Below are 25,487 nucleotides of genomic sequence, written 5' to 3'. Positions count from 1 at the left end.
TGAATAAGTCCTTTGCTCGATTCTGGCACACTTCTTTCGCTTCCACCACCGTCATCAATCTTTTCAGGCCCTCCCGCCGGTTTATGGTACTTTTGACTTCGTCTTTATTTATTTATTTAAGGACCTCCAACGAAGGATACACGGCATATAATAAATACAATGTCGTAGCATTTTTACAATTAGCAATGTGACGTGCCTCTTCAATAATAGGAGACCACAGCATGCAAATTTATATATTAGTACAGCGACAAAAATATCTTTAAATATATTGACAGATATCCGATATTCGAAGTTTCCATACATTCGACCCCTACCGACTCTGCCATCCTAGTTCGCCTTATACATTTTTTATATTTTAACGATTAAAACTATACCTGCCAAACTGCATAACGTACTGAATAAAATAATTATTTCTAGACCAAACGAGTGTCCTCGTGAAGATGCTGAATGAATTTGGAATTAGCACAGCCTCGTCTCTACAGCCTAATCGATCTAAGTATTTCCTACAGTATGTCTTGATAGTGGTGGATCTCTCTTGCCCGAAGACTCAGGAATTTCTTGTTGAAGTAAGTTTAGTATACTCATTATATATTGATAACCTTTTGTTTTAAAAATTCGTCATACAGAGGCCTATATTTGTAACACATATTATAACATTTTATTTTTGTGCACTTTCAATGTGAATTTAAAACATGCTAAATCACTTTCCTGCGTACGCGCAATATGTACAGATAGAATATACATCAATGGGTTAATACAAAGTTTTCTATATAGATACTGCTTCTATCCCGCTAATTTTACTACTTTTATATTGTACTACTGATAAGAATTAAACAGCGGTTTACTAATAAATAGTACAGTAGTAATTGACATGTAGATATCAAAAATCATGGATTTTGGTATAGTCTACTTTTAATTAAAAATGCTCAATGTGACTATAATGTCGGGAAAGGTCCGTTTCAGGTTAGGTTTCTTATAAGGTCCAAGAATTTATTTATATAGGAATAGGATTCAAAATCTGAGATAATTTCTGATATATTATAACTAGTGACCTCCACTTTTTGTTATAGGCTAATGCGCAAGGCTATTTCAACTCTCCGTACCGGTGGCTGATCATTGACTCGAAAGCTTCGAAAATTCTAGAAAAGCTGGACCTTTTAGTCGATAGCGACGTGGTTATTGCTTCTGAAGTTGGATACGGGTTTTTATTTATGGAAGGTAAGGTAAAATCTACGAGTATTCAACAGGAATATATAAAAATACATGGACTATGGTTCCTAAAATAGGCATTTATTTTTTTACTCCGAATATTTTTAAAATTTTACTAATCGAAACCACATTGGTATTTTCCCCGCCTATACGTTTGTTAGCCAGACTAGGGTTGTCTTTTACAAACACTGAACTTTTGGATAAGCGCTTTAGGCGAACGCAATCCTTAGAAATTAAGTGACCATCCTGAGGGCAACCCACTAAAAGGTTATGAACCTCGGCTCAGAACGATCACTGGAAGAGAATGGAGACATCAGCGATGACGGGATTAGCCTATAACAACTATCCACTATCGTATTTGTCAGCACGTGAGTCGGAACTATTAGTACTAACAACTGTCCGTAAAAATTATTCGTCAGCCCGCGGGTCGGAATTACTGGAAGGGTCGAGGGGGACGGGGAACGCGCCGAGGACAGAACTGCGGTCTTGTAGAGTGTTGATATCTACAATGAATAACAATTTAAGTATAGCCTGACCAAGAAAAAAAGAATCTTGCCAGGTTATGGTAAAATATAGAAATATTTTTTGGTTCTGACAACGTTAACTTTAAAATGAAAACTGACCGAGTTCCGATGTAACAAACATAAAAAATACACGTTGAATTGCGAACCTTTTCTTGAAGTCGGTTAACAAGTGGCGCACCGAAAGGGTTTTTTTAATTTTTATAGTCAGACTATATAAGTAAAGTAATGCCGACGTATTCAGACGCAATACGTACCGATAGCAAAAATCTGTTTAAAATATCGTTTTACATTCATGACATATTATAGTTGTATAGAGGAAAAAATGCGTTATTTATAGACAATTTAATTATACATACGATTTGTCACATGTTTAACTATAAACAAAACAGAAACTGCGAAAAATACATTTAAATTCTGCGACCTTGCAGTGATTTTGCCTCTTTCCTGCGTCGGATGTAAAAGGACGTTTGTTATTTTATAACTAACTTCTCAGATTTGCCTGTGTAAAGGGTCGTAAGCACACACTCACACACACACAGATACACATCACGCTTTTCTCCGCTAAGTGGTAGGCAGAGATGTAAGCAGATTATAGACTCGGGGCCAACACTGAGCCGAAAAACCCAAAATCGTTGCTCGACCCAAGCATTCAAACCCAAAACCTAGGAGAGCATACGGCGCACGCAATACAACTACTTACACCACCGAGACAATCTGTTATAAATTTAATGACAATCAGACTTACACTCCGAGAGGATAGGCAGAGTTACAAATGAATCACTGGCTTGGTCAGTTTATTTCATCCATAAGGTCAAAACTGATAACTCCAGCCCCTATTAGAGACAAATACAAATCTTTTTTTTTTTATCTTTTATTTCATCTTTTTTTTTACGGACACGGCAGAATCACGTCACTGCACCTGATGGTACAAAATCTCTGCTACTTAATGTATATTAACCGGCTTCAAAAATGGGGAGGTTATCAATTCAACATGATTTTTTTCCATCAATCAGACGGTTCTTTTAATGTTTTGACAGCTTTCGAAAGGTGTCAAATGCTTTTTATCCGTAAACAAAAACGGGCGTTGACAAATTCTTATCCATTTCCTAGTCAGGTCGCTAGAAGGTCACCTGTCTGACCTCTTTTTATTAGCAAAAAATACCGATTAAAGGTGACATTTATTACCAGTCACTTACATGTACAGTCAAAAAGTAATTCATATAAAATAAGAAACTTGTCTTTTAAATATGCGAAAATGATCTTAGAATTCTCGACAACTGTTTTGACATGTAAGTCTGCCTACCGCGCTAGGCCAACCAGGCCTGGCCAGCTATGCAGCGTAGATGTATGGAATTAATGCTCAAGGACGTTTGCTCGGGCTAGGCTTTGAAATTCTGTTTCGTTGCTATTTTTTAGCAATAATGAGACAAGAGCAAGGTTCCCAAAATATTGTTTGCCTCGACATCCTGTCGTTTACAATAGAAATGCCCACGCCCTCCTTCTCCTTAATTCAAGGCAGAGGAAACCCAGGGTCTCACCATATATCCTAACTAATTTTAATAATGATTTTGTTTATTTGTTACGTCTTCACGTTTTTAATACTCAAACCGGATATGATGAAATTTTGCATATACTTTGCCAGGCATAAAAAAATCACATGTGGTACCTTTCATAGAGAAAAAAAACTGTTCCCATGGGATAGAACTTGATTGGCAAAATATACATTACGCGCTCCTCATTTTAAAAACCAATGCTTTAGGCCCTAAAGCAAGTCGGTCAAGCAGCGGCCGGCAAAACGACGTGATTTTTATGTATAGATGTTTTAAATAAAGAGTAAGCGCGTCTAGAGAACGCGCATCTGCCTTCAAATAATCAAACGAAACACAAAGTCCTGTAAATCAGTACCTATGTCAGAACAAAGATTCTTATAGTATTAGATACGACCAATTGTATGTATGTTAGGCATCTAGGGTTAATATTTTACGTGTGGCCCGCCTTTACTTAATTTTGCCACCTTGTGCCCCTTGTCTATCAAAAGGTTGCCGACCGCTGCTTTAGGGAATACTTAGATTATCTCGACATATAGTTGCATACAAATTCGATATGCCGTAGGTGATGCGGAAAGTGTTCCAGGAAGCAAAATACTATAAACACCAGAGTAATTGTATTGCGCAAATACACTTAAAACGTATTATTTACGTGTCTGGCAGATTACCTGTCCTGTACTAATCGTTGGATCGTCGTCACGCGTCGAAACACTAGTTTTACACGTGTTTTACATTATAAGGAATTTGAAAAACGATGTTGTTTATCTATATCTATACTTATAATAAATCTGTAGAGAGGTCAATTCTGTACATGAAATATATTTCCAAAATAAATAACTATCAGGGGGTGATTAGGGATCGATACTGATGCCAAAAATGCAATTAGTAAAATTTTTGTCTGTCTGTCTGTCTGTCTGTCTGTCTGTCTGTCTGTATAACCGTTATAGAAACAAAAACTACTCGACGGATTTTAACGAAACTTGGTACAATTATTTGTCATACTCCTGTGCTGGTTATAGTATACTTTTCATCACGCTACAATTAATAGGAGCAGAGCAGTGAAGGGAAATGTTGGGAAAACGGGAGAAGTTACTCCATTTTTAAGCTTCCGTCGCGTGTGCAACCTTAATGGTTAAAGCTACGCAGAAATCATGTATGACGGAAATGTTCTCCTTAAAATTATGTAAAAAATATCCCACGACAGCATATGTCTATCTTTTATGGTTGACTCACAATAACACGTGTAACTCCCGATAGCTTAGCAGTTCGAAGCTAATATCCTTTGTTAGGTTGCTAACATTACAAATAAATAAGTTGAAAAATTTAATAAATACTACGACTGCATTTCTTGATAATTCTTGTCAAACTAGTAGCATATTCCTTAGCATTAGTTATTTCATTATTTTTGATAATTGTTTAAAATAACGAGTTTTTACTTTAAGTGAACAAAAGTCCTCGAGTTTTAAATTAAAACAATAAACGTTTACAAGGCATAATCTGTCTATCTTGCTTCTTGTCCAACGCACGCGGAATACTTAAATTATAGCCTATTTCTATTTCCACATCGTAAGAATTTGAATATTTCCTTGTTTTGATTCTATAAGAAATGTATTTCGTGATCACGAAGTGGCAGTTGCAGGAGTCGGGGAATTTAAAGATGCGCTTATAGTGTTATTTGCAATTTGAATAAACTTGATAGGAGATCTAGAGTTCATCCATGTTTCAGAGTATGGTAATGTGCAATTTAAAAATAATGATTGTAGCATGGATGTTATATTAAATCTAGTAACCTTTGAAATTGTCTGAATGATCCTCGGTTACGATCAAGAATATTTATTTTGTTGCAATAACAAATAATAAAAAAAATCTACGATTCGTTCTATCCAAGATATCGTGTTAATTTATATAATATATTCTTAGTATAGACCTATATAACTATTAAGATTTGATAACTTTTAATGTTACAAATTTCTTTTACAGCTTACAAAATAGCTACTAATTCCAATATTATTTACAACAAAAGATGTTTTTGGACAGAACACAATCACGGTGAATATTTTACGAACGGTAATGTTTATACAAGCAACAGCACAGCAATAACAAATAACAAAGAATTGGACTCCAAGACCAATAAAAGTAAAATTTCTATGAAAATTGATAAATATGGAGTAACAGAAGATTATAGAAAAAGTAAGGTTTTATCAACGAGAAGAAGTGATTTGAAACGAAAGCCATTAACCATGGTGAATGTGATTACCGATAGTAACGAAACGAGAAAACATCTGGACGATAGACTGTGAGTAATGAAAAACAAAAATAGAATATTTTAAATAAATTATAGACCAATGTTAAATATAAAATATTTATAGGTTTACTAGAAAAACCTGATAACCAAGTAGAATCGTAATAAAAAAATTACAAATAATATAAATGTCAAAAATTGTGTTGTCAAATGACCGCATTCAGAGGCTTAGGGGAAAGCAAACCGGCCAACCGTACGGGGCTTCGCGCTTACATCGTCCTCGCGCGGTGTCTTGAAGGATCTTTATTTACGAATCTCTTAAACCCGAGGACTTTTTTGCTCCGCCTGGGGCCGCGTGCAGTTTTTTTTTGCTTTCGCCTGGTGCCTTGTATCGTGTAGGGCCGCCACTGACCCCATTTATATTTTCCGTTTAAAACTTGGCAATTCAAATCTACAAGTAAGTCGGTATCAATTGAACTCTTACGTCTAGTGTTAAGAAATAGGTGCGACCTTCTTCATATAAGTTTCTAATGGGTCATGAATATTTGCCGTTACAATAATTTCTCTAGGTTTGGAATCGGCTACTTCAGGGACAGCTCAAAATACAACCAGTCTATAAGAGCTGTCATGATATTATCATATTTTAAAATAGTTCCTGTTTTATATGCAAGAATTTAATTCTTGGTCAAATACTATCTACTTATTATTTATACATTAAAGATATATATCATTTGCATAAGTATTTAAGAAACTAGTTTTAGATACCTTATTATATAGTAAACAAGTTAATGGATGTAAGTTATATACGTATAATAACAAGTAAGTAAGTAATGTCTTATTTTGACGGCATGTTATGTGGCCAAAGACAAAAATGTTACGAAAAAAGATACCTGTCTTTATCCATGAATATCTAAAAGTATAAGGCATCTATATAAAATTCTCGTTTTGACTTAAGGAATTTAGTTTATCAACTATTTTTTTTTAAACGGACACCTTTAATTGCCTCCGCTGCACCTGATCGTAAGTATGGTGCGGTTCAGATAGACTGCTGACTGAAAAGATGTTTCTTCTTTGCCAGTTTACATAATTATGCCGGTCTATTTAAATGTACACAATTATACTTACATTACTATATTTCTAGAAACCTCCACCAAGATTCAATATCGAAGATGTCATACGCGGTGGTTAAGATCTGCTTCGAGATGCTCAATGCGACTGAGAAGCTAATGTTTACCCACACGTGGGGTACAGAGACAAAACGGCAACTGGCAGGGCGTCGTCGACTACTTGATTAAGAAAGAGGCTGATCTTGGTGAGTATATATTTAAAATTAAAGCCATCAGAATAAGTGGACCTCGGTGACCTCAATGTATACTTAATATTATAAAGAGGAAAGTTTGTATCTTTGTTTGTAGGGGTAATCTCTGGATCTACTGAACCGATTTTGAAAATTCTTTCATTGATAAGAAGCTACATTACTCCTGAATGCTGTAGGCTACTTTTTATCCGGGATAACTTATCATGGGGCGGATCTGTGGGCAAAAGCTAGTAAGAGAATAAATCTCTACAATCCGAAAACACCAACAAAATTATGGGCGCTCTTAAAAAAGTTATACACAATCTAATAGCGGTATTTTCAAGAGGATACTGGCAGTAGCAACAGCTAAGCTAATAACTTAGGTTACTGTATTGCTAATACCTTAATCACTACACACAAGATGGGCAAACATCGGCTGTATACATCAGGTGTTTCAACACGACGTAATTCGGCACATAATTTGATCAATTCAATTATCGGCGATTATTTGTATTCGGTTGTATTAGAAATTTACTTATTAATAACTAAAATTTACTTATTACTAGCTTTTGCCCGCGGCTCCGCCCGCGTTATAAAATTTTTCAGGCTAAAGTTTTCCGTTATAAAAGTAGTAGTTTCCCGGGAGCCTCTCAAACTGTCTCCATACCAAATTTCATCTTAATACGTTGGGTAGTTTTTGGAGTTTAACACGTTCAGGCAGACAGATGCAGCGGGGACTTTGTTTTATAATATATTTTTAGAACTTTTAATAGGAATAATCCCGTCATACATCATTGTTGCATAACTTTAACCGTTTACGCAGCGCACGCAACGGAAGCTCTCAAAACTAATAATTTTTCCCCGTTTTTGCAACATGTTTCATTACTGCTCCGCTCCGATTGGTCATAGCGTGATGATATATAGCCTATAGCACTCCAGAAACAAAGTGCTATCCAACACAAAAATATTTTTTTCAGTTTGGACCGATAGGTCCTGAGATTAGCCATTACTGCTCCGCTCCTATTGGTCATAGCGTGATGATATATAGCCTATAGCACTACACTAATAAAGAGCTATCCAACACAAAAGAATTTTTCAGTTCGAACCGGTAGTTCCTGAGATTAGTCATTACTGCTCCGCTCCTATTGGTCATAGCGTGATGATATATAGCCTATAGCACTTCACGAACAAAGGGCTATCCAACACAAAAGAATTTTTCATTTTGGACCGGTAGTTCCTGAGATTAGCCATTACTGCCCCGCTCCTATTGGGTATAGCGTGATGATATATAGCCTATAGCACTCCACGAACAAAGGGCTATCCAACGCAAAAAGAATTTTTCAATTTGGACTGGTAGTTCCTGAGATTAGCGCGTTCAAACAAACAAACAAACAAACAAACAAACAAACAAACAAACAAACAAACTCTTCAGCTTTATATAATAGTATAGATTTGAAGAAGACTAAGACTTGCATCTATATCTTGACTAATATGTTTGACAAACAGGTTCTCAATATTAAATATGTCTATGTCGCAGGTATATTCTCAAAGGCCTGATATCTACATAAAGAATTACTATTATTCTATAATTCTTTGGATTAAAATTGTTTCACGATTAAAATTCGCTCCTATCGCTGATATTACTATGAATAAATTAATTATATCACATGAAAGACTATAATTTTAAAATACCTAATATCTACTCCCAAAAAAACTAGAAATATCAATTGTATTTGTCTGATAAGTCTGTTTAAGTTTTAGATCAAAGACGACGAATAATGATCATCATATAATTATCTGAAGAGCATGACGAATGACTAGTCAGTTTACCGAATGTTGTATCAATAAATCATACCTACCATTAACGTTGTTAATTATGCGCGGAATCCATCGTGAGTCGCTATCAGACGGTTGTTAATTTTAACAAATTATCTAGTGAAGTGTGCATTATATTTTATGCATCATTAGATTTATTGACTTTTAGTTTGATAGGTACATAAAATATGATTAACAATGTGTTTATCATCATACTTTTAAGACCCTTCGATTAAATAAAACATTGCAGTACGCTGTGCGTGGGGCGCACATTCCGAGAATTCTTCTTCTACGCCCCTATATAATGTTTTTATTATTTGTTGAGCGGCGATATCCTAGTTGGGTGTGGAAGTTGGAACGGATTGCCGAGACGAATGTCCGCAGGTTCAAATCCCAAAGGCACACACCTCTGACTTTTCTAAAATCACGTGTGTATTCTTTGTGAATTTATCGTTCGCTTTAACGGTGAAGGAAAACATCGTGAGGAAACCTGCACATCTGAGAAGTTCTCTATAGGAATTTCGAAGGTGTGTGAAGTCTAGCAACCCGCACTAGGCCAGCGTGGTGGACTAAGGCCTAATCCCTCTCAGTAGTAGAGGAGGCCTGTGCTCGGCAGTGGGCAAGTATATAATACAGGGCTGATATTATTATTATTATTTGTGAATAATAATGTTTCAAAGATAAAGCATTTATAAGTAAGACCGAATGAAAGAAAACTCAATATAACAATCCGAATCTTATTCGCAGGTACACTTTGATTCTAAAATAAAATGGCTTTTTGAGCCTCGGACCTTTAGTAGTGAAGGTTACCTATCTACTTAGTTTTACTCACGGTTTCGCCCACATAGATTTTTCGGGATAGAAGTCCCGCTTTATATTTTCCCGGGGTAAAAATTATTTAGCATCAAAGAGAAATGTAGGTTCTAATTATTGAAAGAAAATCAAAGTCGGTGTAGTAGTTCTTGAGATTAGCGCATTAACAAACTCTTTAGCTTTATTTGAGTATAACGCATGTATAATCTTTAAATGTCTCACGTCTCACAACCTTCCAGGAACCCTGACAATCTTCACACAAGAGCGCATGGATGTGGTAGACTACATAGCCATGGTAGGTTCAACAGCAGTCAGGTTCGTCTTCAGGGAGCCTCCTCTAGCATACATCTCGAATATCTTCACGCTACCATTCACCGGAACTGTCTGGATGGCAATCCTGATCTGTGTGCTGGGATGTTCCGTGTTCCTTTATATTACTTCCAAATGGGAGGCTACTATGGGAATGGTAAGACTACCATAGTTTGGAGTAAATATAACTAGATTTTAAAATATCTTAGACTAGCTTTTGCTTGCAGTTTAGCCCGCGTGAAGGAATTTTTCGGGATATTTTTTCCGACTTACTTGACATGTATCGTTATATTATGACCAAATTACACAAAATCTTTAGAAATTGTAGCCTATGTGTTATTCTGATGTATAACTAATATTACTGTAAAGTTTCAGTCAAATCCATTCAGTAGTTTTTTTCGTGAAAGAGGAAAAAACATACATACATCTATACATCATTCCTCACGTTTGTGAGGAATGATGTAAATGCGAAAGTTTTTTCGCATTTATAATATTAGTAGGATTACCTCAGTGGCGTTATTGTATAACAGTATGACTACACTGTTAAGGTCTCGGGTTCGATACCCGGGTCGGTCAGTAATATTGGGTTTTTTTACTCAGTATCAGTCGGTCTGGAAATTTTGTCCGATATGGCGATGGCTCGCCTCCTATCACATCACGGGACGGAATACACACGGCGGAAAGTAGGAGCACCAGTTGCGCCTCTGTCTATCCCTTCGGGGATAAAGGCGTGAGTGTGTCTGTCTTAGTATTATTGTTTCTTGATAGTACTATCAAATAATGCATTTAGTACGTAGCTTATGAATTTTAAAATTCTGAGAGATTTCTTCAATAGTCATTTAAAAGTAACCAAATACTTTGCTTTTGGTTTAATATTTCAACTCGAATGCCTTCTGTTCAAATAATACTTGTAATTCAAATGGTAACATCCAAAAATTCCATTCGTAATAAATATTCCAAATGACGTTATCATTACTGAGAACACTTACTGAAATGTACTAAAACAATGACTCCAATCAGTATGTTCATGGCAAATTCCATCATAAAATTTGTGTGTTTGGAGCGTCCCACGTAAACGGGAATCCAGTAAAAGATTGCAACATGAATCATGGAAACATATTGCCGATCCTAACGCTGAATTTTGGTCTAATTTACTAGAAGGAATATGTTTTGCTGGTGGTAGGATATATTTATATCCGTCCGGATAGCGGCTACCATACAAAAGGTGTTAAAACCAAACATAGTGGCCCACATAAGTCGCGTTCTCGGATTTGCCTGTGTATATCTAGAAACAACAGGCCGGCATAATTGTGTCAACTACCGAGGGTTCATCATCCACTTCGGCATTCTATTGGACCTCACTACACTTACTGTAGTCACCTTAGCGTGACGATATAAAAAAATGAGTTGATCCGAAATTTGATTGCTCCTCTCCTCTGGATCGAGAAAAGCTATTAATTACTTTATACTTAACTATAAAGTAATTAATGGACTGCCTCGGTGGCGTAGTTGTATTGCATGTCCGGTACAATAGCGCTCTGAGGTCCTGGGTTCGAATCCCGGGTCGGGCAAAGTGATATTTGGGTTTTTCTGCTCAGTATCAGCCCGGAGTCTGGAATTTGTGCCCGATATGGCGATAGGCTCGCCCCCTATCACATCATGAGACGGAACATACTTGGCGAAAAGTGGGTGCCCTAGTTGCGCCTCTGCATACCCCTTCGGGGATAAAATGCGTGATGTTATGTATGTATGTACTTAACTATAATGGTTATTTTGCTGACACTCCAAAATAAATTCATTGCACCTACTTAAATTTTAAGAAAAGTTATTGTTCTTGTTTCCAGCATCCTCTTCAGCTAGACGGTACTTGGGCGGACGTGCTGATTCTTATCATTGGTGCTGTACTGCAGCAGGGGTGCAACCTGGAGCCCAGATATGCAGCAGGTTTGAACTTCTGTACCGTAGTCGGATTATAGTGTTCCGAAATAATTGATAGGTAACAGGCCGGCATAATTTTGTTGACTACCGAGGGGTAATCATCTCTCGTTAGTCGACATTCTAGTAAACACCCCTCCACTTACTAATAGGTGCAGTGAAGTCACATTATCGTGCAAGTAAAAAAGGAAAAGTTGTTATGTTTGTTTCCCAAATAATAATAAAATTTTCAGCCCTGTATTATATATACTGTCCCACTGTCGGGCACGGGCCTCCTCTACTACTCAGAGGGATTAGGCCTTAGTCCACCACGCTGGCCTAGTGCAGATTGGTAGACTCCACACACCCTCGAAAATTCCCACAGAGAATTTCTCAGGTATGCAGGTTCCCTCACGATGTTTTCCTTCACCGTTAAAGCAAGCGATAATTCACAAAGAATACACACATCATTTTTTCAGTCAGAGGTGTATGCCTTGGGTTTGAGCCTGCGGACATTTCTCGCAGCAGTCCGTTACAAAGGCAAATAGGTTATCGCCGCTTTAAAAAAAATAGCATATAATTGACAGGTAGATGCGTGACCCTGTTTCTGTTCGTGGCCCTGACGATCTTGTACGCGGCATACTCTGCCAACATTGTGGTGTTATTGCGAGCGCCGAGCTCTTCCGTCCGAACTCTACCTGATCTCCTCAACTCGCCCATAAAACTGGGAGCCAGTGACTTTGAATACAACAGATATTTTTTCAAGGTAAATAGCCACACAATGTTAAATTCAAAATATCAAATCGTCTTTAAAATGTGTTTTTTAACAATCGTTTTTTCTAAATTAAAGTATAATTGAAAGAATTTACGTATTTTAGATAGAGGAAAAATATATTTAGACTGAAGTTAATATATAGATTTTAAGGTTTAGGTTTACAGCTACTTTTTTGGCTGACCGTACTCCGAAATATATTTGAGAAAACAATAATTACGTAGGCAATGTTAAATGCGCTGTCGTTCAGTTAAATTGAAAAAAAAAGTAGGGGAAACTAAAGACCGGGATGATTAGCAATTGGGTGAGCCTACATTCGAGAACCAGATTACCAAATTGTCCATCCATTTGACTGCTTGCCTATTCTAAATGCAAGGTTACATTAAAATGTTACCTACCTATTACCAGTGTATCCAAGTAATTACGGTAGATGCACCGTAATCTGGCTCTAATCTACTGTCAAGATTAGATATTACTCTGACCATGTCATACTCCATCATATTGGTCGCCGGAAACCCCTAATTAATGAACTTGAATTACGAATTGGGGACCTTCTTTTACTCCCGCCTCATTACGGTTTGGTTTCAACAGAAATTAAACGAACCAATACGGAAAGCCATATACGACAAAAAGATAGCGCCAAAGGGAAAGAAACCAAATTTCTATACTATGGAGGAAGGCGTGGAGAGAATTCGACAGGTCAGTAATGTTTATTTTCATTTTAATTTCTTAAAATTCTATTATAATGGTTGCAATCCTCGTGAATCTTCGGAACTAACTCGGACAAATTTATTGTTCTTAATAATAATAATACCAGCTCGTGTTATATACTGTCTTAAAGCTGGGCACCGGCTTCTTCTACTACTGCGAGGGTTTAAGCCTTAATCTACCATACTAACCTAAAGCGCTTTCACTGACTTCAAATGCCCTCATTTCAATTCTTATAGAGAACTTCTAAGTTATGCCTTTTTTCGTGGTTTCTTCACGATGTTTTCCTTCATAGTTACAGCAAGCGATAATTCACAAAGAATACACACACAACTATAGAAATGTCAGAAAATATGTCCTTGGGTTTTGAACCTGCGGACATTAACTCTAGAAAAATCAGACGTGTGTGCCCTTTGGTTTTGAAACTGGAGAAATTAGTTTCGGCAGTCCGTTCCATTCCTTACTAGGCTATCTTATTATTACTACGTATGAACTCGTGGCTCCAACAAGTTGAAAGACAATTGCCAAAAGAAAACCCTATTGTGCACATTTCCGAGATAAAGCCTTCACATATTGTTAATTCAGGACCTGATTTATCTGTTTTTATTTATTTATTTGTTTATTAAACACAAAACAGGTTACAATCATGAATGCATTATATTATGACATGAAAAATAATTCCTGGACTATAATTATAACCCAAAACAAGTTTTATCCACATCTGTTCAGTGCTTTCGGAATTTTCTTCCAATACACATCTAAACTAACTTTCGCTTTTATTAAGATAATTTCTTATGTGTTACGTTAAAGAAAAAGGCATACGTACATTTACATATGAATGTGCGATAAACAATGTTTACTTGTATAAACTAATTTAAATATAACACCACAAATGCTGAATCTTTTGTTAAAATAAGGGTTATAATATTATGCTCACGTCATCTATTTGATTTACATTTAATATTAAATACTTACTATAAAGTAATCATAATTAAATTGTGCTTCATGTAATTCAAATAATTAGATACGTTATTAAAACAAATAAAAAAGTTGCAATGAGTATCATTAATTATTTTTAATTAAGTACTTTTTATTTTATTACAATAATAATATTTACTTTTTCAATAATTATAATTACTTAGTACAGTCAATATTTTCTAAATAAGAGGGCATACTTACTATAAGCATGAATGTATACCTATTTGACCTCTAAGTGTTAGCTTATATGAAAAAAACCTAGTATAAAAAATTAGAGATGACCATATTAGAAATCATACCGTTATTTGGACACGGGTGCCATGCGACGAGGTGGCCGAGAGGTTAAGGCGTTGGACTGCTAATCCAATGTGCTCTGCACGCGTGGGTTCGAATCCCATCCTCGTCGATCAGTTTTTGTTAATTTCTATAAAAAATAATTGCGTTAAAAATAATTTTAACATAATAATATTCACATTATGTCAAAAGACAATACATAATATTTTTTTTACTACTTTTTTTCAAAAGTTTTGGATAGTAAACATCCATTATACAACTTATTAATGCTTATATTGTTAGTCATTAATGCACCTATCTAAGATAATTAGTCTAGTTTCTCGTATGAACAGTAATTTTTTTTACCGAATCGAATAATATTTTTTTATGTATTAAAAGAAAAAAATATAATGACTTGTCTGAAATTATATCTTTACGTAATACTGATTAACAGTAATATTTCAGAGTTTCGAGATGTTCATGGCTGTATAGTAAATATTTTTTCCAGGGATTGTTTGCCTTCCATATGGAGCTGAACCCTGGCTACAGGCTTATCCAGGAAACGTACCGGGAAGACGAAAAATGCGACCTGGTGGAGATAGACTACATCAACGAAATTGATCCCTGGGTGCCGGGGCAGAAACGATCGCCTTTCAATAACTTGTTTAAAATTAAGTAAGTTCTTTTTTTTGCAAATCGTTATTTTTGTAGTAAGATGTAATAAAAAATAATATATTAAACGTGTTAGTTACATTCCGATTATTTGAGAAATATAAGCCGACATAGTTTTGACAACTGACGAACGACGTCATTACAGCCGTTTATTTAGATTACAGTATACCAGGTATGTTTTCCGAACTGGAATAAAATAAGAAAAAAAGCTAGGTTCCTGTAAGTAGTTCCTGGAACTACTAAAGTAAATAACACGTACGAATTTTTTTACGGGTAGGAAGGGAAGTGACACACCATCATTTCGCTCATTAAGTACAATGTAATAACAAGAAATATACGGAAACTATAAATTTTATATACACAGAAAAAAGCGGCGATAGCCTAGTTGGGTGTGGAACGGACTGCCGAGACGAATGTCCGCAGGTTCAAATCCCAAGGGCACACAGCTCTGACTTTTCTAAAATCATGTGTGTATTCTTTGTGAATTATCGTTCGCTTTAACGGTGACGGAAAACATCGTGAGGAAACCTGCACATCTGAGAAGTTCTCTATGGGAATTTCGAAGGTGTGTGAAGTCTACCAATCCGCACTAGGCCAGCGTGGTGGACTAAGGCCTAATCCCTCTCAGTTGTAGAGGAGGCCCGTGCTCAGCAGTGGGCAAGTATATAATACAGGGCTGATATTATTATTACACAGAAAAATAGTGCTAATTATTTTACCTTCCATAACCTCAAAATCTTGTTAGTTTTCTCAAGATCCGCGAGTCAGGCATCCAGGCGAACATTCATCATCGGCTCCACGTGCCCAAGCCGCGGTGTTCAGGCACCGTGTCCACCTTCAGCAGTGTTGGCATCACCGACATGTATCCCGCCATGTTGGCAACATTGTATGGAATGATGCTGGCCCCCGCTGTACTGCTATTGGAAATTACTTATAAAAAATTGTGAGTATGTTTTTAAAGTGTTCTGTCAGCCAGCTCTAAAAATTATGAACATACTTTTTTTAATTATTTTTGCCATGATTCAGCCATTACAAAAACATGTCGCGAGTTGGATTCGATATTCAAATTCAAATGAGAAAAAATAATTGATCTGTTTAATTGCAGAATGATCGTGAGGCAGAAAAAGAAAATATCAACGGAAAATCTCTACATCACTCCATTTGTAAATTAATTTTCCGTTTGTGCAGTCAGCTAGATAAGTAGCTGGAGAAATTCAAAAATTCATATCACCAATATTTCCAACCCCTCCCTATCTTTCCATTTGATTAATTAAGTTGCGGGATAAAGACAAATTAATGTTCAGTTCAGTTCAGTGACATAATTGTTACATAGGCGATTTGAAATGTTTAATTTGTTCAGCTACTTATGTGGATGACTGCACATAAAAGTTAGAGTAGTGATTGTCATTTATATAAAACCACTTCAATAGCATACTTAAATTTAACATTAAAACCAGATACTTAATAAAATATTGCTACGATAGCCTAGTTGGGTGTGGAATGGACTGCCGAAACGAATATCCGAAGGTTCAAATCCTAAGGGCACGCAACTCTAACTTTGCTAAAATGATGTGTGTATTCTTTGTGAATACACACATAAAAAGTGGATGCCCTGGTTGCACCTCTGCATACCCCTTCGGAGATAAATGCGTGATGGTGTTCTTTGTGAATTATCGCTTGCTTTCGTTGATGGAAAACATCGTGAGATTTGCATACCTGAGAAGTTTTATATTTTAATTTTCTCCCAACGTTTTGAAGACAAATTTAAAAAGTTCTATAATTGTAAAATGTAGGTAGATATTGTAACTTTGACTTTGCGGCTGACCAACACCTCAGACCTCCCCGTGACCATGAAGGCTTGCAGTCTTCGAAACATCGGGAGAAACCTAAAATATACAAACCGCGATAAAATCCGAAAAATAGTTTAATTTAAATAACATGCGCGTAAACATAAGAAATCATTATAATTTAGCTTCGTTCTACACTTAGCATTAGAGTAGATAAAATATTAAACACAAGAACACACAAAAGATATCTAAATATTAAGCAGCCCCGGATCTAAGCCCCCGCTTAGGGGGCTAGTCGGCGCCCATGCCCCGGGCGACGAATTCAGAGGACGGCAAATTCATTATTAACGCAACTTTGACTACTGTGACATACAGTACATTCAATACTAAAATTATTTCTCGCTAGACGCGAAATGATATAGGTGGGTGGGGGCGGCATTTTCCAAATTTTGCCCCATCTGGAAAAAATTCAAGATCCGGGACTGATATTAAGTAAATCACTATAAATAAAAATAAACTTGTCAGTTGTTTTATTTATCAGCCAATTTATGTCGTCAAAGTGAAACATAAACGATGCATGTCTCTTTGAACTCCAGTATGATTATTAAATTGTTTTCCTATGCAAACAGGCTTACATTAAGTATTAACATATGACTTCTATATATAAACGAATAATATTTTGTTTGTCGTTATCAATTAGTTTAAAAGAGTGTATTTTAATGTAGCTAAAATAATGATTTTTGTTCAGCTCTATCAGAGGTTTCCAGACTTTTTAACTCATAGACCACTTTCAAAATTTAGTTGGTTCCGGTGGACCCCCTGCATATGTACTTAATCAGGATTTTAAAACATTTAAACACTTGCGTCATCAAAAAGAATATACATTAGAAAAAAATGAATTAAAAAATGCAACAAGCAAATCCGCGTGATTTACTAGTTTTATTGAAATAGAGATGGCATTTAGACGAATTGTTACGACTAAAAATTATTCCTTTGTGAACACTACTTTGGAGAACAAACTTGATTGAACAAAAATGATTGTATTAACTTTATTGTTTACTGGTTTAGTAAGAGCTAGTCATGATTTTAATGTACAATTTATCACTAATTTTGTTATAAATGAACGGAAACCTACGTTTTTGGTATACGCCGGTCTATGTTGGAAGAAACGTAAGTACTATAAACTAATATAACAATTTATGATATAGGTAAGTGTGCGATCCGGGGTCAGCCTGTATACATCAAACAGGCCGGCATAATAATGTCGACTGGTGAGCGATAACCATCTCTCGTTAGTCGACACTCCACACCCACTTCGCTTTCCATCAGGTGCAATTGGCAATTTAACCGGCCAGATAAAGAATAAAAGATACAAGTTCACATAAATTGCGGCAGTGGTTGCTGATGGACATTTTTTCTATGGACATAAGTCATAACTTAGATCCGATACGTACGTGTATTCTTTTTGTACACGAGTTTTATAGCAAGCATTTACCTTCGATCATATAAGTCTACAATGTCAAAGAAAAGGCGACGTTTTACTTCATTTAGAATGGAAAAATCAATGACGTTTTACAAATAGACGCGTCATACACTAACAAAATGGCACATAAAAACGGCGCACTATTTGCTATAGTCACGTACCTGTACATATAATTACAAACTGGCTCGAGGAAGGAATAAAAAGATGCAGCATACATTCGTTAGAAAAGGATATATATACATCGACAGTTACGTAACAACGTTAGTGCCGCACGCTCATTGGCCGTCAAGTCGGGCAATTACCTTACTTTCGTCTTGCCAATATTGTGCTCAAACAACGTATCTATTTAATAAAAACATCTTAGGCAAAAATATCCTTTTTTTAAACGTCTTAAGCAGAAGCGTAGCTTCCGCTGTATAGGCCGTATCAGTGATACGGGGTCTCCGAGCTTTGGGACCCATACCTACATTAACCTAAGCAGGCGTCCAAAAGGCCCCCCAACAAGTTTAGATATAGGGGCCCTTTATAGCAAACTACGCTACTGATCTTAAGCAAAAGGCATCCTGAATTATTATCTAGTAACATTTTTAATACGCACATTAAAAAAATCCGAAATAAAACACTCAAAAGCTCACTGAGCGTAGTACACAAACGCCACACAACCGGAAAGAGTTCACGACCGATAATCAAACCCTAAACATGATTAGCACAATATAAATTATTATCAATGCGCAATACGTCACCGCACCGTGCGCGCGCGCAGTGGCAAGAATGTAGCAGATATAGTATGAGTACATTTCAGATGATGAAATTAAACTGACTAAAGCACTTAATAAATTGGGAGTGAGGACATCGTCATCGCTAGAAGTGAAATCCAAGTTCCACGAAAACGCTGTGATGTTCCTAACTGATCTGGCTTGTGACAAATTTGAAGAAGTTATTGCCACTGTAAGTCGTCTGTTTAAAATGAAATCTAAATAATTTTCGGGCCCATGACGTTTTGACCTGCTGTAAAAAAGTCTTAGTCGTTGTAATATCTACTTATTGATACTACTGGTAGAAAAATCCATGACAAACTGGCCATGAATTATGTTACGTGACCAGCTGGTATATTTAAAAACGTAAGCCGGCGTTAATTTTTGACTCTCTGGCGCATCTTACCCTACAATACATATACTTAGTAAGTTTAACTTTACAAATATGTTTCTCAATTACCTACACAAAAATATTTTAAACAGTGGGTGGTAAAGCTTATTAATTAGTATTTTACGTCAGAAGCAATGCCTTTAGTGTCTAGATATAAAAAAAATACTATAATTACTGTGCCAATCTGCACTTGCGCGGCCAGCGTGGTGGATGGACTAAATACTAAACCTGCAGTAGTAGAAGGGAGTGCCCATTAAGGGTACAGTAGGTATAATACAAAGCTAATAAAATACCAAAAGGTATACCGATTCTAATAATACAATCAATAAAGTTATTTCAAATATTTTACAATATCCAGCTGTCGACGGAAAATTATGATCAAGGTAAAGAATTCCAAGGTATAACAATAAAATTTTATTGTTTAAGGCGACGTCGAGACGACTATTTCAATTCTCGTACCGATGGCTAGTTCTGACGAATTCCACTGATGCTTTGAAGATGAGTCTTCTCGAAGCTAGCTCAGTATTAGCTACTAGTGACTTGGTATTAGCTGAGAGAGAAGACGAAATGTACACTATGACTGAATGTATGGGATAAGTACTTAACTTTATGTATATTATTAATTTAAAATGTGTAAAAATGTGTTTTAGATCAAATTGTTGAACGATTTTGATGAAATTTAGTTCATAGTACATATACTAAATTATTATAATTTGGGATACTTTTTATTCTGAAAAAGTACGCGATGGAACAATTATTTTAAGATACCGACGAAGAGACCGAGAATTTTCGATACCGACGAAGCCGCGAGCAAAACCTAACGTGATAGTAAACCCTATCCCAATGATGGGATGTGGATATATATTGCCTATAATATGGATGCTATAAAAATCATAATCACTAGCAATTTTCGCATGTTTTTAATTTTGTTTTATGCAAAGGAATAACGGAAAGTGCTTGTGGCCTGATGGTAGGCGACATGAACGCCTGTCTCGAACAAATTGCTGCCCGAGATATCAAACCCAGAGACCGGGCTTGGAAGCTTGACAGTCATTAAACTAACAATGCAATGTAGGCCATAGTACAAATTACACAAGATTACATTTTCAGTGCACAAGCCAGCTAACAACAGCACAATGGTATCAACTCTTCGAGGATACTACAATGGGACTTTCTTAGATGTAAGGCCTCGCAGGGAATTGTATTGGCGCCGCCGCGATCTCATACGGCATCCTATCACAATGGCCAACGTCATACAAGACAGCAATAGTACGAAATATTATTTGCCCCGGGATGACAGATTGTGAGATTATCGCGTTTTATTTAGTTTTGATATGTCTAGATTTATATTAATGCAAATAAAGCGACGATAGCCTACTTGGGCGTGGAATGGACTGTGGAGACGAACGTCCGCAGGTTCAAAACTCAAGGACACACATATCTGACTTTTCTAAAGTTATGTGTATATTCTTTGTGAATTAATGCTTGCTTTAGGGATGAAGGAAAACATCGTGAGGAAACCTGCATACCTGAGAAATTCTTTATAAACATTTTAAGGGGTGTGTGAAATCTACCAATCCGCACTAAGCCAGCGTGGTGGACTAAGTTCTATTCCCTCTAGTAGTAGAGGAGGGCTGTGCTCAGCACTGGGACAGTATAAATACAAATAAAATAATATGCCAAGGCATAAATAATGTGTGAGAAAGTTTTGAATGATAAAGGTCCGTACCAAAACAATAAAAATGTTAATGGATTTGTCTTATAAAATCATTAAATTATTTCATAGTAACATTCAATGTAATAAACTTCCACAAAACTGTAATAAAACTACACAATTCATCGGATTTTTCGTTTAATTTTCATATTTTCTAGGGAATTACAAAACGACGCCGTCGCTAAAGTGTGTTGGGTGTTCGCTAAAATAGCTTTCGATACGTTGAACGCGACCCCGCAGTATATTTTCAGCTACAGATGGGGGTACAAAGTGAATGGCAAGTGGTCTGGAATGATTCACGACATTGGGGAGAACAGAGCAGATCTTGGTACGATTTTAGCACTAATATAGTGAGAAAGTTTCTTTATGAATTTATCGTTCGCTTCAACGGTGAAGGAAAACATCGTGAGGAAACTTGCACATCTGAGAAGTTCTCTACAGGAATTTCGAAGGTGTGTGAAGTTTACCAACCCGCACTAGGCCAGCGTGGTGGACCAAGGCCTAATCCCTCTCAGTAGTAGAGGAAGCCCGCGCTCAGCAGTGGGCAAGTATATAATACAGGGCTGATATTATTATATAGTGAGAAAATTATCTTAAAATGGAACTTTTTGCTGCGGTTATAGGCTTTACTTTGTTGGCTCACTTAGAAGAGTCGAATATTCATCTGTTGTGCCACCATCTTAACATTTATTTTATTAGACTTAAGACTATTCATTCATTTACCAAAAGTTAATTATATTCATTGCATATAATTCAGATTCTCCTTTGACAAGCAACACATTTTTGTGCCAAGTTCGATGCAATTCGAAAACCCTGTAGACCAATACAGTGGTCAGTGGTTGCGATTCCTTCACCTTTCAGGAACCAACTGCGTATTATTCAAAGATCGTCTCGACATGATCACTTACACCGATCTAGTGGCTCCGATGAGGATGCGGTTCGTTTTCCGTCAGCCGCCTCTTGCTTACGTCACCAATATATTCGCTCTACCATTCTCTTCTGGAGTGTGGCTGGCTATCGCTGTCTGTTCAATGGTATCCGCTGCTGCTTTATACCTCGCTAGTATTTGGGAAGTGAAGATTGAAAAGGTAATTCTTGGTAAGGTATAAAAAACGCCAAAATAAATGTGTTAAATTTTTTTTTATAACCTACACAAAAAGCTATAAAGTAGTCAATTTTTTAAACTATTTGGTAGTCAAGCTTAGTCATTAGCACGAGCTAGCAAACATGGAATATATTATGAGTAACGAAGACGGAAATGACGTGATGGAAGAGAAACTGCTCTAAAGCAGATAGAAAAAGATTGGGTGGAAATACTAGCAGCATGGACGTAGCAAACGCATCGTAGTCCTAGCTAATGTATACAATAAAGCATTGTTGCTGATTAACCACCGATAAATTCTATCGCCGAGAAGAGCTCAAGATGGGCAGAATAACTCTCGGAATAATTGGATTATCTTTTCAGATTGTTAGCTATATAAAGTGTGTATATAGGGTGCAATTTATAGAGATAACCTATTATTTACCTATTAATATACCTATATAACCTAGGCCCCCCTAGGAGTCCGATGGAAGAGTGCGGCCCAAAACCGGTCCCAGTGGTGCTCAATGGGGGAGGCCTGTGTCCAGCAGTGGACGATTCCTGGTTGAAATGATGATGAACTTATTATTTTTAGAGTCCAACACAACTCGACGGTTCTATAGGCGATGCTCTGCTTCTAACTGTTAGTGCTGTCGCCCAACAGGGATGCTTCATCGAGCCAAGGAGGTCTCCAGGTACTTTGTAGCAAAAGTTAGACAAACCAGCCGAGAGGTGTTCTGAGGTTATGCAATTACTTCCGCCACTCGTGACCACCCACGTTGTCATAGAAAGGTGGGACAATATGGAGACGAATCGTATTTGGTACGAAAAGGAAATCTGTGAGACCAGGACCTTACTTTTATAAAAAGCCAGGTGACTGACATTTCACTTCGGGTTTTTGTGTTGACGTATCATCATAATCGAGCAATCTATTTCGTTATTGTTATTGCTGCAGATATAACTGTAGTTAATACCAAGTAAGACGCATACCTATAAGATATTTATACCGTTATTCATCAACACGGATTTATAAAAACTGGTTTACGAAACAAATAACAGTTATTTGACATAATATAATTAAGCAATATACAAGCGAAGTAAATATTTTTATAAGCTTTAAATCCTCGAAGGTCGTATCATGGAATGGGTGTTCTTCACGGCTCTGATGGCGCTATACGCTGCGTACTCTGCCAACATCGTGGTGCTGCTGCAGGCGCCTTCCAACTCCATCAAGAACCTGGCCCAGCTCGCCGACTCCAAGGTCACGCTTGCTGCCAACGACGTCGATTACAATAGATTCGTATTTAACGTAAGTTTTTTTTTGTACAAGCACGGCAAAGCGAGCCCACTGCACCTGATGGTAAGTGGAATGGGGCCCAATAGAATGTCGACTGACGAGATATTTAATTACCCTCAACAATCGACAAAATTATGCCGGCCTGTTGGCACCGGATATACACAGACCTATCCAGAAACACGAAATACTTAAGTAGGCTACTATGGCGTTATGTTGGTAGATCTATCTCCTAGAATTATAGTTTACTTATAAAGTTAGCAAAAACGTATTTAATATAACCAATTATTTCCAGGATAACAGAGATCAGCTGCACATTTCAGTTCATAATACAATTTCTCCAGAGAATGGTAAACCACACTTCTACGATATATTCGATGGTGTCGAGAGAATCAGGAAGGTCAGTCAGCCTCGGATAATCTCAGGCGCCATGATGGCTATCTGGTTTTACTACAATATAGTAACACATTGTTAAATTACTAATCGTGTATCATATTATTCGAAAAAAGATAATCATGCTTCGGTAATCAATAAAATACTAGCGACCCGCCCCGGCTTCGCACGGGTGCAATGCTGGCTATTTAATGGATGTTATTATACATATAAACCTTCCTCTTGAATCACTCTATCTATTAAAAAAACCGCATCAAAATCCGTTGCGTAGTTTTAAAGATTTAAGCACACATAGGGACAGAGAAAGCGATTTTGTTTTATACTATGTAGTGATTATGTAGGTACCATCAGATGGAGTGGAGTTACCTTTTTGTATGCGGACATGACAAAGTGACTACTGCACCTGATGGTAAGTAAGTGGAGTTGGGTCCAATAGAATGTCTAATGACAAGAGATGATAACCCTTCAGTGTGCATAATTATGTCGATTGCAGAGTACAAGAATAAAAAATCGTCCTCATACCATGACAGAGGATAATTAAGCATATTATTCAAGGGTCTCTTCGCGTTCCACTCGATCGTGGAGCCGGTGTACCGTCGGATCGAACAGACGTTTCTGGAAAGTGAAAAATGCGACCTCACCGAAGTCGACTTCATTAACAGTCTGGACGCATTCACGCCTGTCAAGAAAGACTCTCCTTACCTGGAATTGTTGAGAGTCGTGTAAGTCTTTAACGTGGCTAATCTTTTCAGCGAAGTTTCGCCTATATAGTTTCCGATATTTCTTATAAATAGTGTGCATGCATTGTTAAAGTTTGAAGCACATTGTAGCTAGTGTATTGCTGGGCATCATATCATGATGGTTTGTAGCCAATGTGATCTTAATACGACAAGTGGCTCCCTAGTTTTATCATTTAGTTTCCTATATAGAGAAAATGTATCAAACCTTTGTCCACGATTTTCATATGAAATATAATAATTGTCTTTCTCATCCTAAGTTATATTATATAGTACCTCTACAATATAGACTGTTTATTGTTTGCATTTGCGCAACTATTTATTGACTGTTGATAGTTCAATTGACGGCAATTGGATGCATGTTTTTGCAGGAAAATATCATCGAATTAAATTATCGTATCTATATTTGCAGCTACAAGCAAATTCGTGAATCCGGTCTCCAAGCCGCTTTGAACAAACGGTATCAAGTCCCGAAGCCTAAATGCCTGAACAAGATCGCAGCGTTTAGCAGCGTCGGCCTGCTGGACATTCAGCCAGTGTTGATCCTAATGCTGTATGGCGTCGCGCTGTCAGTCGCTATTGCTGTCTGCGAAATTATCGTCTTTAAAATGTAATAATTTGACATAAAATTTCACGGACAAACTTGGTTATGCTCTTAGTATTCACCAGATGCCAACCACTGCAATAGATCAAGGAAGCAACGATATAATGCTCCTGATGACAAAATGTTAGCAAAATCAGCTGCGCTCATAATCATGAGATTATTATAATAGATTATT

General features: G+C 36.8%; 2 protein-coding genes and 1 non-coding gene across 3 annotated transcripts; all 3 read left to right on the top strand.

Moving 5' to 3' along the window:
• The first annotated feature begins 423 nt into the window (after positions 1-423).
• On the top strand, positions 424-16,544 carry LOC115448007 (ionotropic receptor 75a). Its single transcript, XM_037439332.1, is given in 12 exon segments — positions 424-566; positions 1,071-1,218; positions 5,261-5,576; positions 6,664-6,768; positions 6,770-6,834; positions 9,687-9,913; positions 11,601-11,700; positions 12,258-12,436; positions 13,034-13,141; positions 14,910-15,076; positions 15,819-16,016; positions 16,179-16,544. Coding segments are annotated over 12 exon segments (1,806 nt in total). The 5' UTR covers positions 424-440; the 3' UTR covers positions 16,246-16,544.
• Trnas-gcu lies at positions 14,453-14,534 on the top strand. The gene has a single exon. It is a non-coding gene; the product is annotated as a tRNA-Ser (tRNA).
• Positions 16,545-17,894: 1,350 nt separating the features above from the next.
• On the top strand, positions 17,895-25,322 carry LOC115447997 (ionotropic receptor 75a-like). Its single transcript, XM_030175293.2, has 11 exons — positions 17,895-18,030; positions 19,146-19,291; positions 19,916-20,075; positions 20,600-20,792; positions 21,362-21,531; positions 22,065-22,291; positions 22,880-22,979; positions 23,415-23,593; positions 23,874-23,978; positions 24,527-24,693; positions 25,121-25,322. Exons 1-11 carry the CDS (start codon positions 17,895-17,897, stop codon positions 25,320-25,322), a joined length of 1,785 nt encoding a protein of 594 aa, XP_030031153.2.
• The last annotated feature ends 165 nt before the right edge of the window (positions 25,323-25,487 follow it).

This window comes from Manduca sexta, chromosome 16 (genome assembly GCF_014839805.1).
Source record: "Manduca sexta isolate Smith_Timp_Sample1 chromosome 16, JHU_Msex_v1.0, whole genome shotgun sequence".
NCBI classification, from domain to species: domain Eukaryota; kingdom Metazoa; phylum Arthropoda; class Insecta; order Lepidoptera; family Sphingidae; genus Manduca; species Manduca sexta.
This window is presented reverse-complemented; position numbering and strand designations above follow the sequence as displayed.

What these genes read in the sequence shown, in the direction of transcription:
- LOC115447997 (XM_030175293.2), top strand. Translation starts at nt 17,895, where the DNA reads ATGATTGTATTAACTTTATTGTTTACTGGTTTAGTAAGAGCTAGTCAT. An exon ending in CGAGCCAAGGAGGTCTCCAG is followed by an intron (nt 22,980 to 23,414) that starts GTACTTTGTAGC and finishes AAATCCTCGAAG; the next exon opens with GTCGTATCATGGAATGGGTG. An exon ending in ACAATAGATTCGTATTTAAC is followed by an intron (nt 23,594 to 23,873) that starts GTAAGTTTTTTT and finishes AATTATTTCCAG; the next exon opens with GATAACAGAGATCAGCTGCA.